This window comes from Cydia splendana, chromosome 5 (genome assembly GCF_910591565.1).
Source record: "Cydia splendana chromosome 5, ilCydSple1.2, whole genome shotgun sequence".
NCBI lineage: Eukaryota > Metazoa > Arthropoda > Insecta > Lepidoptera > Tortricidae > Cydia > Cydia splendana.
Genome location: NC_085964.1, coordinates 5,164,759 through 5,177,543, shown reverse-complemented (window position 1 = coordinate 5,177,543; position 12,785 = coordinate 5,164,759). Strand labels below are relative to the sequence as shown.

General features: G+C 40.8%; 1 protein-coding gene and 1 long non-coding RNA gene across 2 annotated transcripts; both read left to right on the top strand.

The window, feature by feature from the left end:
* Positions 1 to 2,649: 2,649 nt before the first annotated feature.
* LOC134791074 (uncharacterized) lies at positions 2,650 to 5,920 on the top strand. The gene is made up of 3 exons (XR_010144252.1): positions 2,650 to 2,980; positions 3,342 to 3,487; positions 5,736 to 5,920. It is a non-coding gene; the product is annotated as an uncharacterized LOC134791074 (long non-coding RNA).
* An 824-nt stretch (positions 5,921 to 6,744) lies between these two features.
* On the top strand, positions 6,745 to 8,928 carry LOC134791073 (trypsin eta-like). The gene is made up of 3 exons (XM_063762102.1): positions 6,745 to 7,204; positions 7,993 to 8,138; positions 8,752 to 8,928. The coding sequence occupies exons 1-3, from the start codon at positions 6,773 to 6,775 to the stop codon at positions 8,915 to 8,917; spliced, it is 744 nt and encodes a 247-aa protein (XP_063618172.1). The 5' UTR covers positions 6,745 to 6,772; the 3' UTR covers positions 8,918 to 8,928.
* The last annotated feature ends 3,857 nt before the right edge of the window (positions 8,929 to 12,785 follow it).

The window sequence follows — 12,785 nt, the reverse complement described above, 5'->3', positions numbered from 1 at the left end:
ACGACATAGCTCTGTGTAGACTAAAGAAACCATTAACGTTGGGACCGACGGTGAAGCGGGTGGTGCTGATGAAAAAGCCTCCGAAAGCGAGAATAGCTGACTTAGCTGGGTGGGGCGTAACCGACGTGAGTTTATCCTTAATTACACGTTTTATATTTTTAAATACTATAAAATAATGATGTCAAATACAATACAATACAAATCCTACAATCTACTTACAAAAATTACTAATTTCTTAACGTAAACTAACAACTAACAACACAAAAACTATTCACAAAATTCGTTGTGAGCCCCTCCAGAAGCAAAGGAGCCCATCACGCTCGCCGCGTTGCCACGTTGAACTACAATGGACAACCTTTGCATAAGGAACGACCCGGAGCGAGGGTCATGACCACCCTCTCTCAAACGCCTGCCCACTTCCCCAATGAAATAATATAAAATAATTCAGAGAATGATTTTTTTAGGAAGAATACTATTCTGATACAGTTATGCTTAAGCACACAAGACAGAAGCTGTGGACTCATGAACAGTGCCGAAAAATCTTACACAATTCACCCAAAGGAACTATCTGTGGAGGTGAAAGTCGTGCAAAAGCAGATTTCGCTTCTAGGTAAATTACCTAGCTTTTAGATATACCATTTTATGTTTTTGGGAATTAGTTTATAAACATAGCCGCCATTTTCTTTCTACAGCGGAGACTCTGGTAGCGGCCTCCTAGTAGACAACAAAATAATCGTTGGGCTGGTCTCCTACAAGGACACCAGCGTTTCGCGCAGTCTTGTGATCTACACGGACGTCTCATATTTCTACGATTGGATTATGAACACATCGAAACGATTGACCTGCTCTTGATTATTGTTAATGTCTATATTGCCGAAAAGGTTATGTCAGTACAAAAAGGAAAATAAAATAACATTGAAATGTGGTATACTTTTTATTAAAAATATGAAATTGTTGTTCAGCTACTATAAACTATCAACTGGATACCCCATACCAATGTAATCCTCTTCATTACTTTTCTGTTATACAATAGTTCTTGTAGTAACGAAACGACCAAGCTAGGTACATATTTTGACTAAGGTGTAGGTAGAGTTTGTTAGTTAGCTCTTGTAGCTTTAGGGTGTGTAGAGTTAGAAGCTTGATGGCTCTACATCTACATGAGATGAGATGGCTTTTTGACAGTGCGAGCCATATGGTCTCGTCTTGGCAACATTTCATACGAAAATGTTATGGTGGTTTTGACTTACTAGCTGAGCCTTCTGTTTCTAAATTGACCAAAATGTTCAAAATTAGTTAGGCTGAGACTCTCACTCACTTGCATCATCAAAGAACTGTCTTTTAATTTTTCCGCCTGACATACTACTTACACAAAACAAAATCCTACCTACTGGAACATTTTAAATACTTTTTATTATGTCACAGCAACTTAAAACGGGAAAGTGGACCCCCTTGAGCAAAACCGCTGTCAGCAAACCGCACCATTGTGAGGCCACCATTTCGATAGGTATCTTGAAATAAAATGAGACTCGCTCAAGAAGGTATGGACCTTCCTGATTTCCTGCTAACTTTTGTAGATAATCCTAAGTTATCTAGAATAATAACGACTATTGCAACTGCTACATATATGAATACGTCTTCATGAATGTCTTAAAAGCAGGCTGGAGTACACCTACAGATTTTTGTGGCAAAACTTACTTTACCCCGTGGAGCGCCCTAAACAGACACGTGTGCTGGTAACTAGTATAGGAGTTCCATACTACGGTAATTCTGGGGCGCTCCAGGGGTTACTACACAGATATGGTGAAACTATGATTCCTTGTTACGGGAATATAAATATAATGTAGACATGTCTACTATACATCAATTTTAACTTTTATACGACCTCTCCTAGAAAAAACATGTTTTTATTGTGATTTTTCAGCATTAGCGTACATTACGTTTTTAAAGGTAAGTAGTTTTATGGGATATATAAAATTTATTTTAGCTTAGTGTAGCGTATATTCTTATTTAGACTTAACTACTTTAATTTGCACTCGCTTAAATACAATCGCTTAATGTTTCGGTTAAAAAATTTTAATTTAAAATTATGATCGCTATAGGCAAATAATCCATGACTGACATCGAAAAATCGATAAGCAAACTAGAAAACCATTTAAAGTCATGAAATGATGCCAATAGGTCTTTTTGTTTTTGTATATACCTTTAAACTAGTATTAGGGAACCAGGAAGGCTTCATAGTCGGGGGTAATTATGTTCACGCTATAACAAAATTCCCTCATGTTGCTTTTTAGGGTTCCGTACCCATAGGGTAAAACGGGACCCTATTACTAAGACTTCGCTGTCCGTCCGTCCGTCTGTCACCAGGCTGTATCTCACGAACCGTGATAGCTAGACGGTTGAAATTTTCACAGATGATGTATTTCTGTTGCCGCTATAACAACAAATACTAAAAACAGAATAAAATAAAGATTTAAATGGGGCTCCCATACAACAAACGTGATTTTTGACCAAAGTTAAGCAACGTCGGGAGTGGTCAGTATTTGGATGGGTGACCGTTTTTTTTTTTGCTTTTTTTTTGTTTTTTTTTTTTTTGCATTATGGTACGGAACCCTTCGTGCGCGAGTCCGACTCGCACTTGCCCGGTTTTTTGACTATGTCCAAGGCTAATTCAGAGTATGAATACATATGTGGGTCATCTATACTGAACCAATGGATTTTGATAACCGCCGCTCATTGTTTGGATGATACTGTAAAAGCTACAGCTTCTGTGGGTAACGTAAATAGGGAAATTGGAAGGCTCCACCGTGTCGCGAAGTTCAAGCAACACGAACATTGGGATACAGTTAGAGTTATCCACGACATAGCTTTGTGTAGGCTGAAGAAACCGGTTTCGTTAGGACATATGGTGAAGAGAGTGGTGATGGTAAAGCGCCCACCGAAAGCTAGGGTAGCTGACTTGGCTGGATGGGGCGCGACCGAGGTAAGCACGTATTTAATACTTATTGATATTCATATTATAAAATATAAGTGTACATTTGTTAAGGACCTGCAATTGGGGGTTTTACTGCAATGTTCTGCCGCCAGAGTGCAGCACTAAGCTAGCTAGTAAACGATAGAGTAACTTATACATACTGTGCCTTAAAATCATCTTATCTATACATTTGTAGGCTCCATGCTACTGCGAGGTTGTGTAATGCATCGCAATTATCAGAAACATAACGTGTAACGTGTAACGTGTGTTTGTGTGTAGTTTTTAAGATAATTTTTTTATAATACATATGTATACTAGTTTTAAGGGTACTGAAATAAAGATTTTTCATTTAATTTCTTTTATTCTTTAGGAAAATGACTACACAGACACTATACAGCTGAAACACACAAGACAGAAGCTGTGGAATCATAAACAGTGCAGAAAAGTCTTTAGCCGTGCACCCAAGGGAACTATCTGTGGGGGCGAAGCTCGTGCAAGAGGAAATTACGCTTCAAAGTAAATTCACTACGAGTAAATTGTTTTCAACGTTATTGAAGGAGCGAAACGTCCTATACTCTGTATATTTAGGTATTTAAATAAGCCAGTTGAGGGTAGATGAAAACATTACATGATCTAAATAATGTAGGTTGAAGTCATGGTATAATAATATACTCCGCCTGGTACTCCATTCCCGTCTTTTCTAGGTCACCTAACTGACACAAGCCTACGTCATCATGCGACAGCGCTATATGATAATATGCGATAGCGCTATATATAGCGGCCATGTTGTTGTGACGTAGGCCTGTGTCACTCTGGGAATAGAAGACCATGTTTTATTAGACTATGGGTTGAAGTCAGGTCGTTCAGTGACTGATCCAGGCCCGGTTTTGTATTTGGTGTATTTGGTTGGTTAACCAATAAATGTTATAACTACCTGAAAATGTACGAGTTGTTTGTTTACTTTTATTTAAATACCTAAAGATACAGACTATAGGTCATAGGTTCAACTAGGGTTGCATATTCAGAGTATTATCATGTTAGTATTGTTAGTATTTTATTGTCGAAATTTAAATACCTACCTACACACACAGGTACCTATCCTACCTACCTACACGGCTACCATCAGTTTGGCACTGTCATAAACGCTATCGAGAACGCACAGACAAAACATCCTCCAGACTTAGCATAGTCGCGCTACCCCCTCTGCCACGCATACGGTAATTTTACTCCATGTTCGAGTCGAAAGTGTCTTTGTGTGACGTCCGGGTCTTTGAACGGAACAATCACGGCACGGGATTTCGCTCACCTCGTCCCGTGCACCCCTCATTTTTGGCATCATCGGTTGCATGAAATAATTGCTCTAAACTCGGTCTAGGTTAGCGGTCGGCAACCTTTTTTTGCGTAGTTTTAGTAGCGTAGTTCACGATGAGTAAGTTGACGCGGGCCGCACTTTGTTAATATTTATGACTTTATCAGACATTGTCGTTTCTCAATATTACATAGCCAGAGAGGCTAGCAGGCCGCAAGTGACAGTTTCACGACCCGCATGCGGCCCGCGGGCCGCAGGTTGCCGACCGCCGGTCTAGAGGATTCCTAGCATTCCGGAATTCCGGAATTTCGGAATTCCGGAATCTCGGACAAATTTTCGGATATTACAATTCCGGAATTGATACCACTGAATGTCGAAAATTCCGGAATTGGATTTAAGTACTTTTTTTAGGTTTTAATACGTTTCTTATTGAAAATTGTTAAGAAACTACACTATACTGGAGTTTTTGTCGTTATTACGTGGTTCTTAGTCATTCAATGAACTATATAGTATATGTTTTACTTTTCCTTTTGCTAAAGCAGAGGGACAATATGGGCTCATAATAAAAAAAAATATAAAGCAAAGCCATGTACTTGCTTAAAATAGTCTGAATAAATATAAACGAATTTTTAGAATTGAAATTTCAAAATATTTGGAGTTTTTATCTTCGATTCAGAGAGAAAGAGGTTTTTTCTATCAACGATTTCGGATCCTGTAGAAGCACATAATATATAATATTCTGAATCATAATTAGGAACTAGGAAGAAAAAAGCCAAACTTAGACCTTCAATTGCTTAAACAACACCACTACCGACTAGGTTAGGAAGATTAGGAAGCCGTTATATTTAACTAACTATTTTATAAATTTATGCATCGTATGGTTTCCTAGCAACTATGGTTTCCCCAAATAAATACCCCGTATCATAGAAGTGAATAAAAGTAACCATATTAATAAGGTGGTAAAATAATGAATAAACGTACCTACTTCAAATTAAATTTCTCTTAAACAATACTAACTTTAATAAACGTAAAGTATCAGAATTTCGCTGATGTATTTTGTTTTTACTAAAAAATCTTATAAAATTATGATAAACCCTAATTCCGGAACCAGTTCCGGAATTCCGGAATTGGAATCCAATATCGAAAATCAGTTCCGGAATTGGAAACCATCCGATATTGCAAGCCCTAATTCCTAGTCTATGCGAGAACGTAACTTGCTCGCATATTAGTGCGAGTGAGATGTTTAGAAAGTCAATTGCGTAGACGTCAGCGGATGTAGTGCATAATTGTTTTTCATCGTATTTTCTCGGAAACGTTCGTATTTGTCATGCTACTTCAGTCAACCTCAGTACTTTCTGTACCGTTCGTATGTAGATGCACTACATCTGATGTCAGAGAGAATGTGCTTATGCATATACAGATTTTACAGTAATTTCTCTTTTTTTTCTCCTACAGAGGAGACTCAGGTAGCGGGCTCCTAGTAGACAACAAAATAATCATCGGGCTAGTCTCCTTCAAGGACCCCTCCGTCTCACGCAGTCTGGTGATCTATTACACGGACGTCCCATACTTCTACGATTGGGTTAAACGCACAGCGAAACGCCTAAGGTGCTCTTGACAGTAAAAACAAAAATAAAATAATACTGGTATTATAGTATTATGTAGTTTAACTTTGAAATTTGTCGTCAACCTCATAGAGTCAGACCAAGAAAAGTCTGCAGCGATTTTGATAGCCCACACAGTGCAAGTGTTATTTATACGTCATAATTTCATAGAAGTTTGACGTGTAAAATAACACGCACTGCGTGGGCTATCGAAATCCCTGTAGACTTTTCTGGGTCTAACTCTATTACTAAAGATTTTAGTCCCTAAAAAACAAAATCTCTTCTACCCTCCATACCTCATATCTTGACTTAAAGAAAATTTGTTACTGCTACTGCGTTATTGGCAATGTAATTGCTACTCTCCTTAAAAAATATTATATCATTGAAATTGACAGCGATTTTGCCCACGGCAACGCTGTAGTAGGTAGTAACTTTACAACTGAATGATGCTGCATTGCACCCGAATACCACCTAAGGCCTAATATTCCGCAAAATGCTCTTGAGTCTAAAAATGGCTCCCGCGGACCTGTATGTATCTATAAATTACCAATTTATTCATGAAAAACAAATTGAAGAATCGCATGACAGGGGCCCACTGATTAACAGTCCGCCGGACGGTATCGGCCTGTCAGTTAGAACAAAATTTTGACAGTTCCGAACAACTGACAGGCCGATACCGTCCGGCGGACTGTTAATCAGTGGGCCCCTAAATTAAAAATATCATGCTTTAGAGCCAGTTTCCTGTACACCTCCGTGGCCTTTTTTTAATTTAACCTAATGATTGTTACGGGCAACGATCTGTGACAATTAACGATTAATCCGTAAGCCATTCGAAAGAATACTTTACGTCAAGAAATGACGGCAGTAGGACTTTTTATCTTAATACACATGCTTCAATTAGTAAAGGGAAAACACGAGGGTTTCATAGTCGGGGGTGTCCAGGTCGAATCTATAAAAAAATTCCCTCATGTTGCTTTTTTGAATTTGGAAGTCCCGAAATCGAAACAACAGTTTATATGTGGATCGTCTATATTGAATCAATTGATTTTGCTCACTGCTGCGCACTGTTTGGATGGCATTACAAAAGGTACAGCCTCTGTGGGTAACGTGAATAGGGAGAATGGAACGCTGTACCGTATAGCAAGCTTCAGATTACACGAACAGTGGGATTCTGATGATTTAGAAAAAAATAAAAACGACATAGCTTTGTGTAAACTGAAGAAACCACTCATATTAGGATCTAAAGTGAAGAGAGTGGTGCTGATGAAGGACCCACCGATAGCAGGAACAGCTGACTTGGCTGGTTGGGGCGCAACCGACGTAAGGCACTTGTTTATTTATATTTTTCACATCATAAAAAAAACATAAAACCGAAGAGTCCCGGTTAACAACGATGCCACTCTCTTTTTGCATGATATCTATCTAATATAAAACAGTCTCGTTACATAGATAACTGACCTACAAAGCATATTCTACGCCTTTGAAGTTAAAGGCACGACTTGAGATTGGGACACATTTTTCAAATGGATCTTATGGTTTTTTCCCTGGATATTTTATTAGTCGACGCAATGTCTATGTATGTATGTCTGTTTCTTTGTGGCACTCTATAAAAGTCTGTATCTTTAGGTATTTAAATAAATGTAAACAAAATCTACCCTCAAATAAGCCAGTTGAGGGTAGATGAAAACATTACATGATCAAATATTGTAGGTTAATGTCAGGTCGTTCAGTGACAGATCCAGGTGGTTTTGTATTTGGTTGGTTAACCAATAAATTTTATAACTACCCGAAAATGTACAAATTATTTGTTTACTTTTATTTAAAAACCTAAAGATACATAGAGTATAGAGGCTAAACAGGTGTGTAAATTTTGATGATTCTTATGTCAATAAATTTTTCTTAGTTGTCCGAATGTCACTAAAGATATGACAGTAAAAACTAAACAAAATGGTGACTATCCGTCGATAGTCGCCATTTTGTTTAGTCATAAAGTTACGCCGTCTTTTAGTCATAAAATTACGCCGTCTTTTAGTCATAAAGTTACGCCGTCATGTTTTTTTAATTGATTACTTGTTTGCGAATATCTTATATAGGTACTTTATTTTCAGGAAAAGTTCTTTACTGAATCAATACAGCTTAAGCACACAAAACAGAAGCTGTGGACTCGTAAACAGTGCAAGGAAATCTTACGTCAGCTGCCCGAAGGAACTATTTGTGGAGGCGAAAGTCGTGCGAGAGATCATTTTGCTTCCAAGTAATTTGTTTCTAACATTTTTGTAAGCGCAGCGCAGTACTCAGAAAGTGACGTCCTCACAACGTGACCTAACTCGAAAGTGGCCTATTCCGCCTAGATCGATATTTTTAAATCCAACCCTCTGTTTTCTGTTTTTTGTACCTAGGTATGTATAGTAATGTGGGTAGGTATGCCTTAGTTCTGGTTAAAATATTATTATCCCGAATGCAGAGGACGCTGGTTCGATTCCAGCCCTGGGCTCTGACGGCCTTGGTCAATTTCCTTTCATAATTTATTAATGTTAGCTACAAGTTATTTAAAAAATGCCTAATATTTTAGGGCAACCCCCACACTAGCGTCTTTTGAGCGTCGGCGTCTAGTTAGCGCTATGGAAAATGGCATCGCAGCGCACTTGCGTTAACGTTGCGTCGAGCAGCAGCCATAGAGTTGACTAGACGCCGCCGACGCTCGGGAGAAGTTAGTGTAGCGTGGCTGTTATTATAAAAATGAAGACATGAACGCACAGTATCAGGCACTAACCATTTATTTCATTAAGACAAAACATAAGAGTACTGCCAAACTGTAAGACAGTTTGATGGCAGTTTTCCTTAAAAAAGTATATTTTCTTTTACAGAGGGGACTCGGGCAGCGGGCTTCTAATTGACAATAAAATAATCGTTGGGCTGGTCTCGTACAAAGACGTCAGCGTCTCACGCAGTCTGGTGATTTGCACGGATGTCCCATACTACTACGATTGGATCGTACGCACATCGGAACGATTAGCATGCTCTTTTTATTGAATATACAAGAAAAAAAATGTGTACACTTTTATTTAACTTCACTGTCATCATATCATGTTTATCGTCTGATCCTCTGTCCTATAGCATAATAAGCAAGATCCTCACTTAAGTATTGAAAAGTATCCTCCCTAGTTTATGTGCGGTGAGAAGATTATCTTTTCTACGGAGACTGCCCTACTCGACCTGGTTGACAAGGTGTAAAAAACCCTAGAGGAAAAGCAAACCGCTCTATGTGCGTTCCTTGATGTTGAAGGTGCTTTCGACAACACGCCCACAGAGACCATACTCAATGGTATGACATCAAAGGGAGTAGACGAAATCACCACCAGATGGGTACATAGCATGCTCTCGAACAGAGTAGCCACTTTGACCATGAATAATATAGAGCATGCATTTTATACCACTAGAGGGTGCCCACAAGGAGGCGTTCTATCCCCACTATTATGGACCCTAGCAGTGGACCAACTTCTTGCAATCATGTCAGGCCAAGACTTTGACACACAAGGATATGCCGACGACCTTGTAGTTATCGTCAAAGGCCCTTGCCTCAGCACCATATCCAACCTAATGCAAGGAGCTCTAAACACAATATTCAAATGGTGTAGAGAAAATGACTTGTCCATTAATCCGAGCAAGACTGTACTAGTACCATTCACAAGGAAACGGAAGCTCGATAAACTAATAAAACCAAGACTTAATGGACAAATAATACCGTTCTCGGAAGAGGTCAAGTATCTAGGGGTCACTTTTGACCAAAAGTTAACTTGGAACCCTCACCTGAGAAACATTATGCAAAAAGCGAAAATGGCCATGTGGTCATGCTGTCGAATGGCAGGAGCAAGATGGGGCTTAAGACCCAAAATTGCTATGTGGTTATACACAGCGGTAGTGAGGCCAATTGTCACCTACGCCTCCGCAGTCTGGTGTAACAAAACCAACCAAAAGACAGCAATAGACACTCTAAACAGCCTGCAACGCACGGCTTGTTTAACAGCAACAGGCGCCTTCTCCTCGACACCGGGAGCGGCCCTAGATGCACTGCTAGACATCATACCACTCCACCTGCAGGTGCAAAAGGAGGCCAAGCAGTGCGTCTACAGAATATGCACGCTAAACAGGCCAAAATGGCGCTCTCAGGCATTAGCCAATCTAAAGGCCTGGGTCTTTGCAAATAGAACCCTTAGCATGCCCACTGATGACACGCACACCGAATGTCATCTCACCAAACTGTACACAGTAGAAATACCTCCTAGAGACAAATGGATCAACAACCAAATGTACGTCGAAGAGGGAAGCCACGTTTGGTATACAGATGGTTCCAAAAAAGGCAATGATGTAGGATGTGGGATCTATGGTGAGAGACCTAAGCTCAGAGCTAGCGTCAGCATGGGCACACAGGCCTCAATCTTCCAGGCAGAAGTCTTCGCCATCAACAAATGTGCGGAGATCAACCTGGATAGAAACCTAAGACACCAGCATATCTACATCAACTCAGACAGCCAGGCTGCTCTGCTGGCACTAGAATCCCTTGAGTCAAACTCAAAACTAGTCCAGAACTGTAAAACAAACCTAAATGCACTGGCTAACTCCAACAAGGTCACACATAGATGGGTACCAGGGCACTCCGACATTAACGGAAACGAAGAAGCGGACGAACTTGCTAGAAAGGGCGCAGACACACCCCTGGTCGGCCCAGAACCGTTCTGTGGAATCACAAAACGGGATGCATATTCTCTGCTCAGCAAGTTAGAAAAAACGAGAGCAACCGAGTGGTGGAAGTTCGTTAAAGGACAAGAACACTCGAAAGCTCTAATCAAAGGGTTCAACAGCAGAACTGCTAAGGAGCTTTTAGGACTCAAAAGGCACAAAACCTACGCGGTGACCAGAATACTGACTGGATACTGTAAGTTGAATAAACATATGTTTCAAATTGGGAAGAAACAAGATGCGACATGCAGGTTCTGTCAGGAGTCAGAGGAGACTGCAATGCACATTCTCTGCTCTTGTGGACCACTAATGTCAAAAAGAAGTACCTACCTAGGGCGACACGTAGTGCAACCCTATGAAGTACAGAACATTACGGCCCAAAGAATCTGGAACTTTCTGGATGCAACGGGCATTAGTAATGAACTTTAAAGGGCCGTCACAATAGATCAATGCTGGTCGATGCGACACTCAAAGGCCCAAAACACCACAATAATAATAATAAAGATTATCTTTTGGAAAAAAATATACATTACCACTTTGTAGGCATGATTAAAACTTTCAATATTCATATGACTTATTATGGTCTTTATTTATTTTTCTTCTTAGGCTAGGTCATTTATAACATGAATATAAAAGTAAAATACAAAGACACATAAAAATCAATAAAAAATAAGTATAAACATATTATAAAAAACCTAACCTAGGGTGCCGCCAGCAGCGGGGCAAGGCCCAAACTACCAGTGGTCAGGGCCGCAGAGAGAGGAACCGGCGAACTATCCGCGCCGTGTCCAAGATCACCGCCTTCTGCATCTGACCCTTGATCCAACCACCTAGCGAGAGTCTCTCAAGATGTTGGTCGAGACTCTTCGCTATTAGACCGTTCACTGAAACCACTATCGGGACAATGATCGTCGAATCAACATCCCACATAGCGGTTATCTCGTGAGCCAAGTCTAGGTACTTACTGGACTTGTCCTTCTCGGCTTTCACGAGATTTTCATCATGGGGGATGGTGATGTCAACGAGCACGGCCCGACGCTGCGATCGATCTATTATCACGATGTCAGGCTTATTGGCTACAATAGTCCTGTCAGTGATGATAGATCGATCCCAATAGAGCGTGGCACGACCATTCTCGAGAACAGGCGCAGGTAAGTACTTGTAGTACGGTACTTCGCGGTCCACAAGGCCGTATAGAAGAGCAAGTTGCTGATGAATAATCTTGGCTACGAGATTATGTCCGTGCAAGTACTCACCGTTAGCAAGATGAGAACAATCGGAAATTATATGCCTGAGTGACTCTCCGGGACGGCGGCATGCCCGACAAATGTCGACCGTACCGTCCTTCAGGATATATTTCCGATAGTTGTTCGTCATCATCACTTCGTCCGCAATTGCACAGGCAAAACCCTCGGTTTCTCCGAATAGGTCCCCGAATCGTAACCAGTTCACCGACGCGAGCAGGTCCACATCGGGTCCCGTGAGGGCCTTGTAGAACCGCCCGTGTAGTATCTTACTCTCCCATGCCGCCTTGCGATCCGCAGTACTTAGTACAACAGGTTTGCGCCAATTCTCGTTTGCCAATGAGAGCGGCGTGTGGTTCCTCTCTACTGCCACCACATCACGATGCATCCACTCGCACACCCATCATCGATGCACTCGTTGTTAAGGAAATAATTCCTGAGGTTGTACACCTCGCGGTTGTGGAGATCCTTGGCGTTTAGGAAGCCTCGGCCTCCACACTTCCGTGGGATGTACAATCTCATAACTGACGAGCGTGGGTGTAGCATGCGATGTGTGGTGAGCAGTGATCGGACCCTCCGATCCAGGGCGTCCAGCTCGGTCTGAGTCCACCTTAGTATGCCAAAGGAGTATGTGAGGAGGGGCATTACCCAGGCGTTGAAGGCGCGCACTTTGTTGCCTCCTGACAAAAGACTGTTAAGGATTTTTGTGAGTCGACTGAAAAAGCGCTCCTTCACCGACCGTCTAATACCCGTGACTTATTATTATTATTATAGTTTCCTAGCAGTAATGGTGTTTAGGTAATGCTGTTAAACAGCCGGATAGATAGGCATGGCGAAACTATAATACTATACGGGAAATTAAACGCATTAAAATTAAAGGCTGATTTTTAATTTAACCATAATCGCCATAGGCTATG

What these genes read in the sequence shown, in the direction of transcription:
- LOC134791073 (XM_063762102.1), top strand. Translation starts at nt 6,773, where the DNA reads ATGCTTCAATTAGTAAAGGGAAAACACGAGGGTTTCATAGTCGGGGGT. An exon ending in CTGGTTGGGGCGCAACCGAC is followed by an intron (nt 7,205 to 7,992) that starts GTAAGGCACTTG and finishes CTTTATTTTCAG; the next exon opens with GAAAAGTTCTTTACTGAATC. An exon ending in AGAGATCATTTTGCTTCCAA is followed by an intron (nt 8,139 to 8,751) that starts GTAATTTGTTTC and finishes TTTCTTTTACAG; the next exon opens with AGGGGACTCGGGCAGCGGGC.